We start from the raw sequence: 19484 nt of genomic DNA, 5'->3' as shown, positions 1-19484 counted from the left end.
CCATATTAAAACGTTTAATCTACAGTCAAATTGATTTATTGTAAGAATAAAATACTTGTGTTTTTAACATTTTATTGTGGTGTTTTTCTAAAAGAACATTACAAAAATTAAGACATTTACATTTCTGAGTATTTCTTTATTCAAATCAGGAGCATACAAAAGCAAAAAAAGCCTGTAGTTGTGACATATGTGCTACAGTCAGAAAGCAACAAGCTCCCTGCTCCGCTCCATTCTGATGCATCCACTAACCAAATCCAGGAATGTCTTTGTTGTCATTTTCTGAGCTGGAATCTCGCTCAAAACTGTACGGCTGGATAGCTCCAATATTGATCACAATTTTTGTTGCACCAGTAATGTTAGGTTAGGGCTGTGAGTGGCTGTAAGCTAGTGGGAGAAATGATGGGAAATGAGGGCAGGCTTACTTTGTGAATTTCAGATGAACTATGACAGAGCTGGAGATGCTTATTCATGCATTTGTCTCCAGTAGGTTAGATTACTGTAACGGCCTGCCCACTGGCCTCCCCAAACGAGCTGTAAAACAGCTTCAGTAGATCCTGAACGCTGCTGCTTGAGTCCTGACTAGAACCTGGAAGTACCATCACATCAGTCCTGTGCTCAGGTCTCTGCACTGGCTTCCTGTAGCTCAAAGACTAGACTTTAAAGCAGCTCTGCTTGTTTATAAGTCTCTCCATCGCCTTGCACCAAAGTGCATCTCTGACATGTTAGCGCCATATGAACCATCTCTGACTCTGAGGAGCTCAGGGACCGGCCTCCTGCGGGTGCCCAGAGTCAGGACTAACAAAGGGGAATCGGCGTTTCAGTCTTATGCAGCTAAAACCTGGAACAGTCTCCCTAAGTAAATGGCGTATACTTACCGGTATATAGCGCCTTTCTTCCTACAAGGACAAAGCAGTTTACAGTCACAGACCCATTCACCCAGTCACACACACATTCACTCACACATTCACACACTGGTGGCGGCTCCACTGCCAAACACAGGCGCCCGCCTACCACCAGAAGCAGGGTGGGGTTCAGTGTCTTGCCCAAGGAGACTTCGACTCATGGGCGTGCAAGGCGGAAATCGAACCTGCAATCTTACGATCATGGGTCGACCGCCCTACCGCTGCACCACGGCCGCCCCTAAGGTTGTGAGACAGGCCTCTACTGTGTTAAGGTTCAAATCCAGACTCAAAACATTCCTGTTTAGCCGTGTATGTAAGTGAAGGGTCCATATTGACACCAGTTTTCATTTTCTTTTCTCTTTCCTTTCTTCTAAAGTACATTTAATAATGATTTTGTATGTTTTTAATCTTTGCACTGTTATGTATTGTGATTTTAATGCATAACATGCCTGTTTTGTGAAGCACTTTGAATCACTCTGAGTACGAAATGTGCTATGCAAAAAAACTTGCCTTGCCTTGCCTAAAAATGTGCCAATTTTCCATCTGTTGACAGGCTCTATCTATATATCTGACCGATCCTTCCCTAACGACTAGAGTGTGGCATAAGGGTAGAACACAGTCACCCATGCGTCATGATCCAATACCACACACGACAATGTTGTATTTTCAACAAGCCGCCAAGGAACTGCAAGAAACACCTACGCTCCTCTCAAGACACGCCTTGAACCAGCCGCTCGTCTCTATGACCCTCTGCAGGCCCAAAAAGTGGGTCATTAATGTGAATAGTGTGGAAGTGTGGCAGGAAGAAAGAGAAAAGCTCTGGCCTTTTTCAAACAACAATGAGCTCAGGCTATCCCTAAGTTTTCAGTTTCAAGTCGTTTTTACCTAAATTTAGGGTTTTCTTTCCTTAAATATTAACTGTCAGTGTTTAATTCTTAACAATTTGAAATTTTATTTGTGGTAAATATTGGACTTAACCGCTGAATTTAATACTGTTGAAAGATTGCTCCATCTGTTTTGTTGTAAATGCTCTTTCTATCTGTATACTTCCCTATTTAGTTTTTTATTTCCTTGTCTGAAAACCTAAGAGTGCACACTGGGGTAATTTCACTCATTGAGTAAACACCCCCAATAAGTAAACAGCGCGTGATGTTATGTTGTTTTTCTTCTTGATGGTAATTTGGATGGTAATTTGTTATTTCCTTTACACATTTGTTGAGTATATTCTGTCAATAGTTTTTGAAGGTTTCACAGTAATGCTTCTTGGTTCATTTCTTCATGTTTATGAAGCTGGTAAATCTGCAGATAGATTTACCTGCTGCTCACATGCTTGACAAGTGGTCAAGCATATCACCGCTTTTAATACATCTGCTGATTTATAGGTTGTGCCACAGAAATGAAAAATGAGCCATGTTGAGTTTGTAAGCTCTGCCTAATGCTGTAATCACACCAAACACGATTCGCGCAATGAGCGCCACCAGTTTTAATGTTGAGTCAACGTTTACATAGATTGGTGAAGGTCTCCACGCACCCTAAACATGGACTCCTCCCACTTTTCGCCTCAAGTTGGAGGTACAGGAGTCGAAACAGTGAGACCTCAGAACTCAGAAACCCATTTTTACATTCAGCCAAAGACTCCAGCTGACCATTGAATTCACTCTGGTTTGATTGCAATTGTCTTGCAGATTGTCAGTTTACTTGGAAATTGTCGCTTTAACAACTCACTTTCAGTAAGTACTGCTGTATTGTTGATATTTGTATATTTCATTACTGTTCAGTTTTGTCTTTATTGTTTAATTACCACTTTCAATGGTTCCTTGTTTTTTGTGGCACTGTGGACAGCAAAGTAAGATTGTACACAATATGAAAATAAACACCTACATTTGAATGTGTATATAGACATATGTAGGTTACTGGATATAACCCTATATTTGTGTTATGGTTTGGCTGACGGAGTTAACCCAAGGATCAGGAAGAACACGATACAGGTCCTCAAATAAATTTAAGATTGATTTACAACTAAAGCCTTAAGAAAGCACAAAGACGCTCAGACGCTCAGACGCAGAATTGACAAAGATCACACCTTCTAAAGTAGCCTAATGAGATATTGATGACAGCTGTGACTCTTGAAGGAGAGCTCAGAGGAGGAGAGGGTCTCCAAAAGAAGTCACAGCTGCCTGACCAAACCAAACACAAAACAGAAGGGACATTTCATGACATTATGCAGTTTGGTCTGAGCTTCTGACATGTTTTGGGCAGTGCAGCACCTGAGCTTTCCAGCTGTTCCCTGGACTCAGGAAGGGAACAGTCATGCTGCTACTGTGAGAATTTTCTAATGGAGGCAGCTCCATCAGTTTATTAATGTTGGCAAAAGTAAAAAACGAACGTTCTGCCCTGAGTTAGTTTTTCCAGCCAGCATGGCCAAGTGGCCCCATAAGGTATAAAAGTGGGCTGAAAATGTGGGCCCTGAATGGGTTTGTCTGCAGTTTCCGGGGTGGCACCACCTGTGTTTGCCCACATTGGTTTAAGTGGACAGTGTAGCAAGCTCTGGTGCCCAGGGGCCGGCAGAACTATGCTGTTCACTGGGTGGCTGTCTAGCATCTGGCACCGAGTCCCCACTTTAGCCAATGTGGGCAAACACAGGTGGGGCTACCACGGAAACTGCGGACAAACCTATTCAAGGTCCACATTTTCTACCCACTTTTAAACCATACGGGGCCCACTTGGCCTTGCTGGCTGGGGTAAAGCAGAAATGATGATAATCCCCAAACCCCTTAATTTGAATGGGATAAGTTAAAGTTAAAGCAATGGAAGAAAGTTTATTGGATAGTGGGAGAAGCTGAGTGTAAACCCAGTGTCAGGAAGGAAGAGGAAGTGAGAAAAGCTCAGTCTTAACCCTTGTGCTATCCTAGACACTTTAATATTGGGAGTTGGGTCATCTAGACCCACTAGACAGTGCGCTGAATCTTTTTCTTCAATGTACAAATTAAAGCATACATAACGGGGTTTTCTTCAGTTATACTTTTTTTTTTCTTAAAACACTTGTGCTTGTTGATCATTTATAAACTGTTAGTGTTTGAACATATTCATTCAGAAAATCACTTGAGGTGTTTAAAATGCTGAAAAAAGTCTGAAGCCTAACTGTGCATGTAGTACTAAATATAATCTGTGTGAGACAACTTCACTGGTGTCCATGGATTACATGAAATCCTCTTCATCTTTATTGTCATGGTAGGGAGAACACGTCAATGTAAGGGTGGGGTCACCTTGACCCCACAAGATGGCACAAAGGTTAAATAGTCAGAAGAAGAGTTTGCAGGATCCCCACATTATTTAGGAGTATTTCTCTGAAAAGTAGTAATTTCTATGAATAGCTCAGTAAATCCTCATTGCTGTCACCAAGGGTTTTGTTTGTCAAGAAATTCGGTTGGCAGTAGTTTAGGACTGTGTAGGACTGTCTTTAGCCATTTTGGCATTTTACACTGTTTTTTTTTTTTCTCCAAGTGTGGGCTTGGAGATGATGAGAGAAGACCCTGAGGGTTTTGCGGCTAGAGGAGGGCTGTCAGACCCCACACCGGAATCATGTTCCTCCACTTAATTCTGGGGAATCATCAAACTCCCCTGATTAGAAAGACATTCTTGAATGTTTCAAAAGGAAGCAGCTTCTACGCTATAGCGTGATATTTGAAAAAAAAAAAGGTTGTGTGGAATGGAGCATAAATTCCTTGAGAGAGCAGCATTAAGCTTAAAACCTAAAGCTTTTGTCCAAATTGCAAAAACACGAGCAAATTAATATCTGGTGAACTCGAATCTTTGTTTTTTGTGTACTATCTTAATAAACAGTTACAGCATTTTCTAAATCATTTTCTTCTATACAGTACGTTTCTCCAGAGTGTAAGTTGCACTCACAGAAAAAATAGGTTTAGACAGAAACTTATTTAACAAAATACAGGAACAAGAACGTACATTCATCTTGAAAGACAAATTACAATAACAGAATAGATAACAGCAACACCTGAGTGTAAGTCGCATACCCGGCTAAACTAAGCAAAAAAACACAAATTATACATATATTGTTATTTGGTATTATCATAAATGAGTTAATAGAAATTGGGTTCCTACAACCATTTTATTACCTTTTTCCAACCATTTTTATCTGTTTTTTAATTATATTTATTTTCTAATTGTAAAGGTTTTTTATGTATTTTATGTATTTTTTATGCCTTTTTCAAAAATTCAGCACAAATAATAAATGTAATGATTGCCAGATTTTTGTGTCCAGATTTTGATGGATCTGAAGGCTGTTTAAGTTTGATTTCACTTCCTCTTTAAAAGGCCTCTCCAAAAAATATAGATACGATTTGAAAAAGATAAAAAGAAGATAAATGTGCATAAATTCTGCTTAAGTGGAACGGACTGATTATCAAAATTAATGAATAATCCTTTTTTTCTACATTTTGATGACATCTAATATGGCACAAAACTGCATCCTCAGTGAACCTGACCTTGGCTTCAAGCAGAAAATCCAGTGATGCAAACTAATCCATGAGGATAAGACATAGTGGTTCAAAAGTTTAATTCATTTAAGTATTTCCACCTTTGACCTGCTGATGGGGCAAAGTGCTTCAAGCATATTTCCTGATAAATAAACTGGATTTTGTCCAAGTTTTCTGCCTGCAGCAGCTTCTGTGTGGACGCGTTTGGGGGGCTGTTGTTGTGATCACGCTGACAGAAAAAGAAGCCGCCATGAAAGGATTTTTATCATGGTGAGGTCATTGTAAAGGTCTCCATTGCTACAGAGACCAATTTTCAACTGAGATGTGAAAACGCTGACCATGACTTATAAAGAATGGAGTTGTTGGTTTTAAACTACAAGATTTTCCACACTATAAGTGTGGAATTAATGGTCTATTAATGATCTGTCAATTAATGGTCTATTTTTGAACTTATCATACAGAAGGTGCACCAAACTATAAGGAAGACAAAAGAGTCAGAGATAAGTCTGTCAGTCAGACTTTAACTGTTTTCACAGTAACTCTAGGGTTGTGTCCGAATTCCCAACCTAACCCCTAACTACTAAAAAACTATATAGTGCCGCTTTATGTAGTGCCCTGAATTTTAAAAGCTATTCAGACACCATGCTTTTTTTTTTAACGTTTATATGATGTCATCGATTTCATGGAATTAAAATCTAATTGAAATGAGCTTTTTGCGATGATTATTTATGAGTCCACTGTCATCTGAAGCTAAAAATGTTGGTGGTTTTCCCAGACACTTCTGGGAAATTTCCAGAGCACTCGATTTTGGAATTGTAGATTCGGACAGCACTGCAAAATGGCGAATGCACTGTATAGAGCACTATGTAGTGGTTAGGGTGGGAATTCAAACATACCCATATTGTAGAACTTGTTTATAACACGCTACACGTTAGCTAGGATAGCGTATTAACAATATGTGTAACTTCAATTTTTTACAACCTTCTTGGCAACACATAAAAACATGTAAAACTTCAGACTGATATACTGTAGCTAATGCAAACTTTATTGTGATAATGATAACTCCCACAGTTGTTAGTGACACATAAAAAAACAAAAAACGCAGCCCTTTACCGCTACCTGTTAGCCGGGTTAGCGTATTCACAGTACCTGTAACTGCTGACCTTGTTTGCAACACAAACAAAAACAGACTGATACCGCTAAAACAAGCAAAATTATGACAACACTAACTCGCAATCTTGTAAGTAACACATAAAAAGTCTGACACCACTGTATGTTAGCCCCATAAGAGTATAAACACCAAAACTTATTTGCAACTTAAAAAAATCTCCTTAATATTAGTAAGCTCAACCAGAACTAATCTATAAATAAGACACATTGTATTTTTATTTTTAAACAAAACTAAGGCTTTTAAGTGCACCTTTTAGAGCAGAAAATATGCTAAATCAGGGTTAGTTCTAAACATTTTTGTTTATTACAGCAAAGGCAGTAAAGAAGAGATAAAATTAAAGTACGTTAATCAAATAGAACAGTTCGCGGCCACATTATACATCTGTATTGTTCCATTTGTTTTCCTGCAACAAAAAACGTTGGGGATGAATTTGCATTAGGACTTCACAATAGAAAGGTTGTAGACGTGTTTATGTAAAAAATGTTCAACTTGAAATTTTTTTTAGTCTTTTTTTTAGTCTTTAAAAACATAAAGTTTTAACTTGTAAATCTGCATCGGGGCTTCAACCTACTAAACAAAATCTCTCTTCTGGCTGTTTTTATCAAAAATGCCAAGAGCTGTCAGATGGCCCACAAACAACTGCAGCGACAGATGGGTCGTTTCCGAAAATCACCCCTCGGGGACCTCATCAGCCAATCATGTCACCACATTAAGCGTGCCAAAGATCATGTCTGTTTCACAGAAGAAGGCCACTCTCTCTGTTAAAAAGATTATTTTCTACGAGCAGTTTGTTTTTATCAACGACCTGACAAAAAAAGTGACAATAAATATGTTTTTGTTGTCGTCTGAGCAGCTGGGATTTCTCTGCTGTACACAATAGTTGTGAGTCCCTCAAATCCTGCGAGGACTTTTCCAAACACATTTTCTAAATCCTAAAACTGTTTTTACTACTTTAAGAAAAAAATGTTAAAAGGAAAGAATAGAGATCACATTTGGTCTTCCCTTCTCTTTAAAGATATTTGATTCCAGTTTATTCAATTTCCTGATTCTTTATCTTACTTTAAGGTGGTTTGGATTTTCTGAGTGAGCTGTCATCAGTGTTTTGTGTCAACAGAGGCCTCTTTCCTTCAGAGTCCTGCACTTTAATCACCATTCATGCTCGATCAGATCTTGTTCTGCCCCAGCTTGTATCGTGAGAGAACATTTTAAGCTTCTTAAGAGTGGCATCTGCCAAACAGATGTGTTTCATAAACTAAAAAGATGCGTTCGCTGTCGGTTCAGATCTGAAGTGGACAGCTGTTTGCCAAGAGGAAAGGATCAATGAAGTTTGTTGTCCAGGATCCAAACAAGTGGATTAACTTTAGCAGATTGCTCATGTTTTTCCAGGATTATGAGCATGTGTGTACTGGTTTCAGGCTACGTTCAGACCCCATATGTGACTTTCAAAGTAGGTTTTGGGAAAGATGAGGCGTGAGCCCGACAACAGGGGAAAGAGTTACCAACCAAATTAAAAAAACTTTGGTTCATCTTTAAAATTCCAAAAGTTTAAGATTTCTGAACATCTTTGATGAAAACAAAAAATAGATTGCAGGGGGAATTCTGGTGAAATTGGATGAGATGTAGAGATAGCGACACCAAAAAATAAATGCTAGGGCAATACCTTCAATAAGCAAGAGGAAAATAAAATATGTCCCCTAATAGTAACTAGGAAAGTAAGTGCATTCCCTGGATGTATTTCATAACAGACCATGATTTTAGAGACTGCAGTACCACATGGACATATGGTGCTACAACATTGGATAAATAATCTCTGATGTCACCCATTTGTTTCATCACGGCAAAAATAAAGCCAGATGTAGAACAGGCACACATACTGGAGTTTACTCCTCCCACTTGGGAGTGAGTGGGAGATTGCTCACTTCTGACACCAGCCTCCTGTGGTGCTTTGAGGAACTGCAACATTTGTGGCGTGCTTCAAATTGGTTAATGGAAGGTGGGGGGGGGGGGGGGGTGTGCATGGAAAGGGTTTGTGGTGAAGAGACTCTTTGATTTGTTGATTTAGGCCACTTTACAGGCTCCAACTTTTCTCATCTTTTCCACCCCACATAAAGGGAGTTCCAGGATTTGACACACATGCTCATCACACCCGTGTTTAAGCCCAGCTTTGCTCTGTAATATCATTTTATGCAATTCATGAAAGTGTGTCCTCAATTAGGAAGTATCAAGCACTATATCTGACACAGGAGGCAAAAACATCACATTTCAGTCAGACAACTCATGCAGTGGTAATGATATTTATTTTCACATTCCTTTAACTTTGCATTTCACATTCCTCTAGTTGGCATTTCACATTCCTCTAGTTGGCATTTCACATTCCTCTAGTTGGCATTTCACATTCCTTTAACTTTGCATTTCATATTCCTCTAGTTGGCATTTCACATTCCTTTAACTTTGCATTTCACATTCCTCCAGTCGGTATTTCTCATTCCTTTAGTTTTGGCATAAGACTCCGTGCAATTCCATGAGACAAATTTCCATAAACATTTGGGTAATAACTACCCTAACGGAGCTCACAGGTGGAAGCTAGGTGGGACGGTGGGGCGACAAAAGCAGCGCTTCAGTAAAGAAGGATGAACAGCTTACACACCTGGACTTAAATAGGACGCTGCACAGGTGAGTTGATTAACTGAACCGCCCTAGGGGAGTAACCGAAGTAAAGCCTGTCGAGTTGCCTGCCCCGAAATGCTCCCAAGGTTGCTTATTTGTAGAACTCAGTGATAAGTGTGTTGGATTCTCTGATGAGCAAGACCTCCATGGGTTACAATCCACTTAATATTATTCATCTTTAATATTCTAACCACACCTGAAATGGGTTCAGCTTTGACAAGGACTCACATTTGGACAAAAAAAGCATTCAGCAACAACAACAACAATAATAATAAGGATTTCTAGATTAATGTAATAATCTATTTTGATCACATTCATAAAGCACTCGAATTCTGTTGCTTGACGGAAGGTTTTAAGGTTTTGTTTTGATTGCCTGAAATAAACCAATTCTAACTCCAATCTCTACTTTCCATTTCTAACCTGCTTCAAACAGGAAGTCAAAAGGTGGCTCCTTGCTTAAACCCAACATGCTTGCTGCTGCTGCTGCATGGTAAAATAATGGCAAATTTGGCACAACTGTGTCATCAGTGTCCTATGGAGAGATGGAAACAGTCAACTACAAGATCCATTTGAGGTGCATTGCTGCTGTAAGTCAAATCTGTAGTAGACTAACAAAAACAGAAAAATACAATAAAAAGAAACAAGATCTGTTCAGTTTGTTGTCTTCTGCTTTTGATTTAACAAGTAGGCAAAAGTAGATGAATATAGCCTGATGTGTCAGTTTTGTTCAACAGATTAAAGGGACAGAAAATGGCTCGAGATGGAGGCATAAAACAAACATTTACAGCATCACTGCAACCGAATGTAAATGCAAACTTTATTAGTGAGAATTAGTATATGTGCAAGATAGTGCTACTTTTGTTGCATCAACAGGAAGTGGCTCCAAAACTATTTTATTTTGTAGGAACAACTTTTATTCTTTGTTTTTCACTCCCTGTGTGACCCTATGTTTTTTTTATAGTAAATACAAAAATGTTAGAAATAAAATTACATGACTTGGTAAAAAGGCATCTCGGCATTTAAAGACAGTTTTAAACTGTTAATCATTGCGTTATTGGTGGTTGAGTTTAACATGTGTTCCAAGATTTAAAAAAAAGAAAAAAGCAGTTTTGAATCACTGGATTTAGAGTTAAATAGAGTTAACAAACAGACAAATATAACAATGAAAAAAATAAATCTTACTCCCATTTTCCCTGAAAAGTAAAATGATGTGGAAAATAATTGATAGTGATGTAGACAGAACTGATAGAGGACATCAGTCGGAAACAGCAGAGGGGCTGGTCTTCGCTTACCATCGGTGGGATGCAGGTGGAGAGGGCCAACAGCTTCATATACCTGGCTGTATACATCTACCCACATCAAGATCGTGGTGAAAAAGGCTCGTCAGCGTCCTACCACCTTAGATGGTAGAGACGCTGTGAGACTTCCAGGAACGTCTACACCCGCACTGTGGAGAGTATCTTCACCGGGAGCACGATCACACGGATTGGGGCGGCTGCAAGCAGGACGTGAAGACCATCAAGAGAGTGGTTCACTCAGCCGAACGGATCATCAGAACCACCCATCCAGGCCCACAGGACATCTACTTGGAGAGATGTGAAGCCAGGGCTCTCAAAATGATCCGGGACAGATCTCACCCAAGTCACAGTCTGTCCTGCCTGCTGCATTCAGGAACACATTACTGCTCTTTGAGGGCCCACAGAATGAGGAGCTCCTTTCCTCAAGTCCGCATCCCAGAGCTGATTATGTATATATCTATCAAGTTAGTTGTTTAAATGGATTCATTCTTGGAGTGGCACAAAAAAAGCACGTCACTGCTGCATAACAATGCATTTAAAGTTTGTGACTAATACAATTTGATTAAATCTACCACCGACCAAGTGGACCACAGAACACATTTATGATCATTTCTATGTCTCCATGGTTTCTTATGGGTTAAATACAAATTCTGTTTAAAAAAAGTATAATATCACCAAGTTTACTTAATAAGTTACACTGTAATAAACTAATTTCTAATTAAATAGCTCAAAGGCTGTACTGTATCCCACTTTGACAATTGTAGGGATGTCTATTTTAGTTTTTTCCCTATCATTTAAAGACTACGATTATTCACAATATTAATAGGTTGTGTGAAGCGTATTCAGGGTTTTGGATCTTTATGATTGAATTTTTAATTTTCCATGGACTGATAATACAACAGTCTATGCTGGACATGCTCAGCAGCGCCAGATTCGTTTAGCGGTTGAAATGGGAACTTCGGGTTGCCATGTCATGGTGCCAGCCAACGTTCTTTCAATAAAAAGCCATTGTGAAGCTTTCAATTGAATAACTCTGGAATTTGGAAGCTACCAAGCTATGAAAAGATGACAATTAAGTAAACGCCGCGGCCTCCTCACGAGGTTACACAACAATAAATCGCTTGTTTTCAAAGATTGGTTCAAGTCCAACGTCACATTCAAGTGAGCCAGACAGGCTGCACAATCGAAGACAGAGCACTCGCTCCTGTGCTGATTTGGGCAGAAGAACAAACTCCAGCATGTTTTTATGATATTTTATCTATTTTAAATTGGGCGGACGGATTACTTTTGGGCGTATTGCAAACATGAGAACAAAATAGCCTCAGGATTTTCTACAACAAGCGGCGGGGAAAGTCAGAAAAAGGAAGCTAGTAGTTCAGTAGCTTGCTAGCAGTCTGTGGCTAACGTGAAGCTATAACAAACTACTCTTCAGGTAACTAGTTATCAAGGCGCTGCCACAGTTTGTCATTAGGTTACGAAAGAGAGAAATTGGCGAATGTAGGCTCAGCGTTAGTCCGGGCTTCAATGACGCAGTTGAAGTGCTTCTCCGTGGTTTCTCTGCTCTCTGCCTGCACTTTGCTGCTAGCCACGTAAACTGCTCCTGTTGCTGTTTACGTAGCTGGAACAACTAGCTAGCCGTCTGCCTCGGCAGCTGGTTACAGTTTTGAACTCGAAATCCTCCTAGGACATGGATTGCAGCTCACCATGCTCCGCCTGACTTGAGTAGTCTCCCTGATCGGCTGTTGGGACCGGATAATGAAGCGAGTCATCTGGATGATTTCTGGTTTAAACAGAAGGATGATGAAGCTGCTCGTTGCCCTCGCTTTGATCGCCTACATTGCCTGTAAGTACACTATTTTATCATTGTGTGTGCCCTGACCTATCCATCAAACAAACTATATATATATTTGTATTTTAAAACCTTTAATCAGAGTGGGTACTGTGGCCATGCCCCCCCAGTTCCATCTTTTAATATGAAATCTAAAATAAGCTGTCAAACACTTTCAGTAGAATGGATTTCATTTACATTTGTGACTCTAAATGAAACTTCAGTTTTTTCCAGAACTTAGATTGATACCTTTCATTATAGTGTAAATAAGGTTTTAGAAGAAACTTGAATGAGCCAAACTCATTTTAAAGTTGTTAGGCTGACAGTGCATGAGAACTGGACCGACTGAGTGTGACGTCACCCATAGAAAATGACTTGCTTCCTGCTCCAACAAATCATTGTTTCTATGGCAGCCACTCTCACCAATCAGTGAGCGAGTTTGTTGGAAGTCCACGCCCCTACCACTGAAAGAGAGCTTGATAGAATCTGTCTGTGTCCGAATTCCTTTATTAAGCACTGCATAGTGATGTCCGAATTCCCTCCATAATCCTAAACAACTGTAAATATGACGTCACCGATTTCACAAGGTAAAAATGTAATTAACAAGAGAATTTTACGACCATCTATGAATCTGTGTTGTGAAAGAAAAAAAAGTTATTTTATGAAAAAAAATATTAAAATACATTTTCTTTGCCAAAATTTTCCAAACGCAATGCATTGTGGTCTGTATTTACCGATCTAGTGAGCCTTGATTCACACTGGCTTTTCACAGAGACTTCTGGGAAATGTCTAGGGCTCTGGATTTTGGAATTGTAGATTCGGACAGCCCTACAAAATGGCGAATGCACTAAGTAGTGAGTAGTGAAGGAATTCGGTCATAGCCAAAGTGCTCCCAGTGGTCTTTTAATGGAATCAATTTGCCATTTTCAGCCCAAACAAAAAAAAAACTGTCCTTTTTTAGGACCGTTTTGCAGAGCGGCTGGAGTTTAATCGAATTCCACCTCTAAACTCTGAGTGGGACTGTTCCGTCCAGTTCTCATATACAGTCAATGGTTGTTCATTTTATGTTATGCCTAGCAGAAATCCTATTATCAGACTTCTTAGCTTGTAATGTGTTTTTTAAACATTGATAACCGGCTAAAAAGACACGGATGGTGATTATCAGGTGTGGTGGGACTCTTGGAGCAACAAACGAGACACACCCTGGTCAAAGGGACTTTAAAACTGTGTCATTGTGCACCAGTTAAAGAATGAGGTAAACAGGAGTGTAAGGGGGTTTATTTAAGTCTTGAATCATATCTTCTGCATAATTAAATGAACAACAATAACATTTTTTTAGCCATCAAATATTACTGCATTGTGGCTAAAGTTTCCCAAAATCGTCCTCCTGATCTGGAGAAGTGTTGCACGTTACACCATCAGTACTTCATTTATATATAACTGCTTTACCTGTGGTTTTCTGCTTGTGGTAAACCTGTATCTGTATTTTATTACTGACATACATTAAGGAAGTAAACTCTGAGGTTTAAAGGAGAAACAATTTCACAAGACCATGGCAGTTTATTGTGACATGTTATTAGGATGACTTCTTCCCATAAACTTAAACCCTGTTGATTGGAAGTCTGATTGTAAAATGACCACATGTACTCTGTATGGCAGTGGTTTTCAACCTTGACAAAAATCCCGTCCAAAACTTGAAAAAAGGAGAAACTCTATAGTCTGTATTGATGTACAGTCCCTCCACAATCTCACATGCATTTTTGTGATAATTGCGGCAGAAAAAGCTGGAAGTTGCTGCTGTTTTTTCTAAAAGATGTAATAAAAGTTAGTTTTCCATAATCATTTTCAACCAAATTATTTGAAACTTTACCCTGGTAGTTTTTTTTCTTCCAGTTTATTAACGTGTAATTTCATGTAGCCTCACAAAAAAACCCAAATATATTCTTTCTAAATAGTGATTTATTTAATTTTTATATTTATTTCAATGTTAGTGCAAAGGCAAATGTAATTTTATGAACAAATATATGATCACTATATGTTTGATAAAATTCACACAAAAAGACTAACATTATATTTATGTTTTCTGTTGCTACACAAAAAGTGAACATGTTGAAGTTTTATTAGTTTTTCTTTTGTCTTAATCAAAGACGAGGTCTTTGGAAACTTTAACAAAAATGTTTTATTTCTTTTTAGATGATTAAATTGTTTGAATTTAGTTTAATTGTGTCTTTTGGCCACTTCACGTTAATTCTATTTCTAAAATGTTGTTATTACTTCTTAAGTTTAACATATAACATAATCCAGACCTTATTAGAAAAGTGCTTCACTTAGAAAGATGACTTGGACCAAACTCTGCGATGTTTGGCTGTTAACAAACACAAACCTTGAAGGAGAACTAAACTGTTGACCTCTGATTTCATCACGAAGATTTAAAAAAGGTTTGATGTGTTTTTGTTGTGGTTAAGACGTTTAACAGGGAAGAATCATTGTATGCTGAGATGCTGTCACTTTAACCCAATGCATCATGGGAGATGAAGTGCGAAAACTTCTGCAGTTTTCGAACAGACTCGCTTCTCTTAACTTCATTGTTTTGTTCACTTGTTCCATGGTTTGACACCGGATTCAATGGACAGATAAACCGCTAAATAAGAGCTTTAGCTGGAATTTTTGTTGGAACTGAGAGACTTTATGAGCAGAATCTGAACAAGGAAGTGAAGACTTTAACCACATCTGATTGGTCAGACTGATGACGTATGATTAAGCCTCCAAGAATGATTGGTGGAGACAGTTAAAGGGGCGGGACTTTTCCGAAAACAGAGCTGAAGCTGCAGCTAAATCGCGGTACCGTCATTCTTATTAAAGTGTCTTTAATAGAATCAAATAAACACAAAGAAAAAAGTATTTTATGATCTTTCATATTCCTAACTACTCAGTGTTTTATCAAGACCTGTTTGGATGAACACAGAGCTGATAACCTGGAGATGGAAAATGGTTTAGATCAGTGAAAGGGTTATTTCCCACGGTACACCTGACCATCACTGGTTGAAAAACACTGCTGTATTGGGCGAACATGGAGTGTGGCACTCTGCTGAGGGATCATTCCAGGCTCAAGTGCTTTTAGGCCAAATAACAATAAATATGTGACTAATATTTCATTGTAAAACTGTGGAGATAAAAAGATCAAAGGAACTTCCTCATGTCACACACATGATGGGCCTGACGGGATGTATTTCCACCTCTTCCTCATGTCCCATATTTCTGAAATGAACATCACCAAGGGGGAGGGGTGGAGAATTTCCTGCTTGTTTTCAGTCAGCCCTATCTACACCTGCCGCTGATTTGCTGAATAAGTTGCATTTTGTTATTCAAAACCTGCAACCTGAGTAATGCGAAGACCAGCCTGCAAATTTCCTGTCAGGTTGCTGAACTCTGTAACACTGGAAATGTCACCGGCGATACATGAAAAGCACACACTGACACATCACAGCTCTTTGACCGTTCATTTGATCAACGGGAATCAGCTGATTCTGGTGCAGAAAAAAGCTGCTTTTCCGACAAGCAGGCAATCAGAGACTGCTCGGTTAGCCCGTAGAGGGAAAATGTTGTTGTACATTTTTCCCTAAGAGAAAGCTGTGGGGCAACAGGTCGTAGCGATCACCTAAACAACACGCAAGGGTGAGTAACAGGGGTGTAACGATTCATTTTAACAACAATTTGACTCATAGTTTGTGGTTGCTGATACAAGTCATAGTCTATCTTGATTTATTTTGAACGATCCGATTCACTTATCTAAAATGGATCCAGTCCAAAAACTTCATCCAGTGGGACTCAGATAAATACCTGGTACTGGACAGTGCAGGTGAAGTTTTCCAGATTCCTTGGATTTCTTGCAACATAATCAAGTGTAAATAAAATATGTACAAACAAACAAGTAAACAAGAAATGATGGCAAATTCATTTACATTTTAGTTTCCTAAAGTTCAGTCCACTGTTGTTTTTCCACATCCAAATAATCCAAAAGGAACAATATTAGAACATTCTACCTAACTGCATGGTCACATGTCTTTGCATTGGACTGGAATGATGGACTGATTATTATTTGTTGTCATCACATGTGTGTTGTCCGCTATGATGCACTTGCTTGTTTTTACAATATTTTACAATATTTGTACAATATCCACTATTGTGCTTATTTCTGCATTTAATCCATAATTCAAACATTTATCCCTTTTTTTCTCTTCCAGCTGTTTGGGGAACATATACAAATATGAGGTAACACTTTTCCCATGTGAATGTCCTTTATTTAACACCTTTGTAATATATTGAGCAGTAGAAATAAGTGTCATGTTTTAGCTGTTTATTACTAACCTATTTATTTTTTCATAACAGTTCCAAAATTTGAATAGAAAACTTATCGGTAATAAAAGCATGAAATATTACACTCAGGTGCAATGAATGAAACATTACTGATTAAAGTGAGCACAGTGCAGGGTCAAACCTCCAATGTGAAATATGAAAGAAATCAAAAAAGCAAAACCAAACTTCTAACCATTCCTTCAACTTTTGAAGTCCATTTACTCACTAAACCTCTTTTTACAGTGTTTAAATTCACTTTGTAAGGCATTAGGCTACGGTCACACTGCAGGGCTTAATGCTCAATTCCGATTTTTTTTTAAACTCTGTGTTTTTTGCAAGGCAGTTCACATTTCCAATTAAATGTGAACATTTGTGATCTCCTGTGTGAACGTGAAATGACCCGGAAGTGACCCGCATGCGCAGAAGAGTACTCAACGGTGAACGAGGTCACTCCTTGTTTGTGGAAGTAGCTAACGTTAACAATGGACGTCAACAACAGTGTTGTCATAAGATCAATCTTTTATCTTTTTATTTAGTCTTTTTTTTCCTCCTTTTTACTTAACCTAAAAATGATTCCAACCATGACTTTAAAACCGTGACACGATCCGAATCGTGAGTTTTGTCACCCTTTGAACGCTTACCCAGCATTGTAGGTTTTTAAGGCTCTTTCATGGTTGAGATGTAGAACGTCGACACAAACGGTTGGGCTTCTGTCTCTGGACAATTCACAGCGGAACCCCCAGGGATGTGAATGTCCCGTCCATGTGTGCACATAGCTGCTGAACCAAAGGGGCGAAGGCGGATCACCAAAATGAAATAACAGACTGTTAGGCTGCATAAATTGTGCGTGCCACATGTAGCAAAAGTTGTCTGCAATTTTTGTGAAGTGGCTTCATTCTCAGTGCTTTTAAGTTGCTGTTTTGACTAACAGAACTAAATATAACCATCTCCAGTGATGCTTCTTTTAAAGTTCCTTCAAACTTGCTTTGGTTTTTAGTAAATGAGACAAATTAAGTGGAAGGTTTTACAAACCAAGTATGGTGTTGTTGGACCCTAGTTTATCTGGGATTGAATGTGATCTTTATGCCTCCCTTTAACCTCCTAGAATCTGTTGGAGCGCAGCAGAATTCCCATTAAATCCCATTCCGATCTCTAACGCTCATATTATAATATTCATTTCTTCCCAGATCAATACAGGAACAAGGAGACTTAAAGATCGAGCAGATCGTCGAGGAGGTGAGTTTGAACCAGAGCTGCCGTCACAGTTTTTGATTTATTTTTTTAAAACAATCATTTATTACATTTTTTTTTATATATGACCTACAAAATAAAATTCCTTTCTATTAGGAAGCTTTGGGTTTGCAGAAGCACTCATGAGGGTTAAAAAGGAGTGATCAAACAAATAATTTTTGCAATGACTGTTCTCTGTCTGTTAATCAAACTGAATGTGTGCTTATGGCAGATTTTTGTTTATAGTTAATAAGACATTAAGTCACTTATAATAAGCCACGCAGGATTCTGCAAAGGCTTGTTCTTCATCAAGTGACGATGCTGCCACAGTCGTTTCTCTGTGAGAAAGTCCAGACATCTGTAGCGGTGGGAAGTGATCGTCCCCACTGATGTCATGCCGTCAAACATTTAGGCACACCAGACTGAATATGGGTCAGTGATTACTAAGGGTCAATATCTGTTGGGGATTCTTGTTTTTGAAAATAAAAGTCGACTTTCATTTGTCCGGATTCTGCAGGAAAGTCTAAATCCATCAAGAGCCCGTCATGATTTAAGTCTGTTAAATCAATATGCGACTTTGAGGACCGAAGTGATGGGGGCTGGAGGGGGAGGCTGCCTTTCATATTGGCTGGGAACTTCTTTTGAAACAGTTATGGCTGCTGCTGAGAAACCTGAAGGAGGAGATGGAAGTTTTTTTTCTTTTTCTGAGCTTGCTGTTCTCCTTTTTTTGGTACAATATTTACAACGGAGTTTTAGGGCCTCGTCACGTTGGCCAGAATTTCTTTTCAAAGTTTTTTTCAAAGTTTCGAGAAAAAACTTGTTTCCTCACCGTGGCCCTAAAACTCCATCGTCAATATTACACATAGATAGGAGTATTTTATAACAGAGACGTACGTTCAGAGGCCTGCTTTTGCACATTCTGTGCATGTTTTTTAGGTAAATATTTTGTATATTCAGGATATTTATTTAACAAAACTCTGAGTTGAAAATGATAAATTATTTCATGAAATATTTTTGTTTTTTTTGAACGTTGTCTCTGTGTTAAATCAGAAATATGCTCATGTCAGTCAAAACTCACAATCTTGTTATAATTTCAACTTAAGTTTTAATTCTTTTTGTCTCAAGTGATTACTTTGAAAGCTCTTAAACCACAATGATGGGGTCAAATCAGGATCAGCTTAAAGTGGATCAAAAACCAGATTGTAAGTCTGAAAACAATTTTAAAATTTAAAAGTACAGTTTGAAGGAAATACTAAAGATTTGATAAAATAAAACAGTAAATTTGGAAGAAAAAAATTAAACTTACAAAAAAAAACTGTAAATGTAGAACTTTAAAAAAATGCACAAAAAACCCATTGTTCTTCTGAATACCATTTTATCCCTTATTGGGTCACGAGGTTGCCGGAGCCTAACCCAGCCACCGGTCGCTAGTCTTTTGCTGCCATTCACACACACATTCACTACCTACGTACAATTTAGAGTCATCAATTCACCTGTGAAGCATGTTTTTGGACGGTGGGAGGAAGCCGCGGAAAG

The 19484-nt window shown here is 38.7% G+C and overlaps 1 protein-coding gene across 2 annotated transcripts in view; it reads left to right on the top strand.

The window, feature by feature from the left end:
• The first annotated feature begins 11702 nt into the window (after nt 1-11702).
• Nucleotides 11703-19484, top strand: part of uxs1 (UDP-glucuronate decarboxylase 1) — a 61822-nt gene continuing 54040 nt past the window's right edge. Inside the window, exons 1-4 of one of the 2 annotated variants that reach the window (XM_023950550.2) lie at nt 11703-11966; nt 12219-12377; nt 16607-16634; nt 17906-17954. In XM_023950550.2, the coding sequence (XP_023806318.1) occupies nt 12290-12377; nt 16607-16634; nt 17906-17954 (165 nt within the window). In that variant the 5' untranslated portion in view covers nt 11703-11966; nt 12219-12289. Of the gene's footprint in view, nt 11967-12218; nt 12378-16606; nt 16635-17905; nt 17955-19484 lie in introns of those variants that run through there. The other variant, XM_078940115.1, reaches the window with a different exon arrangement.

Source organism: Oryzias latipes, chromosome 21 (genome assembly GCF_053564925.1).
Source record: "Oryzias latipes strain Hd-rR chromosome 21, Olatipes_Hd-rR_3.1".
Lineage (NCBI taxonomy): Eukaryota > Metazoa > Chordata > Actinopteri > Beloniformes > Adrianichthyidae > Oryzias > Oryzias latipes.
This window is presented reverse-complemented; position numbering and strand designations above follow the sequence as displayed.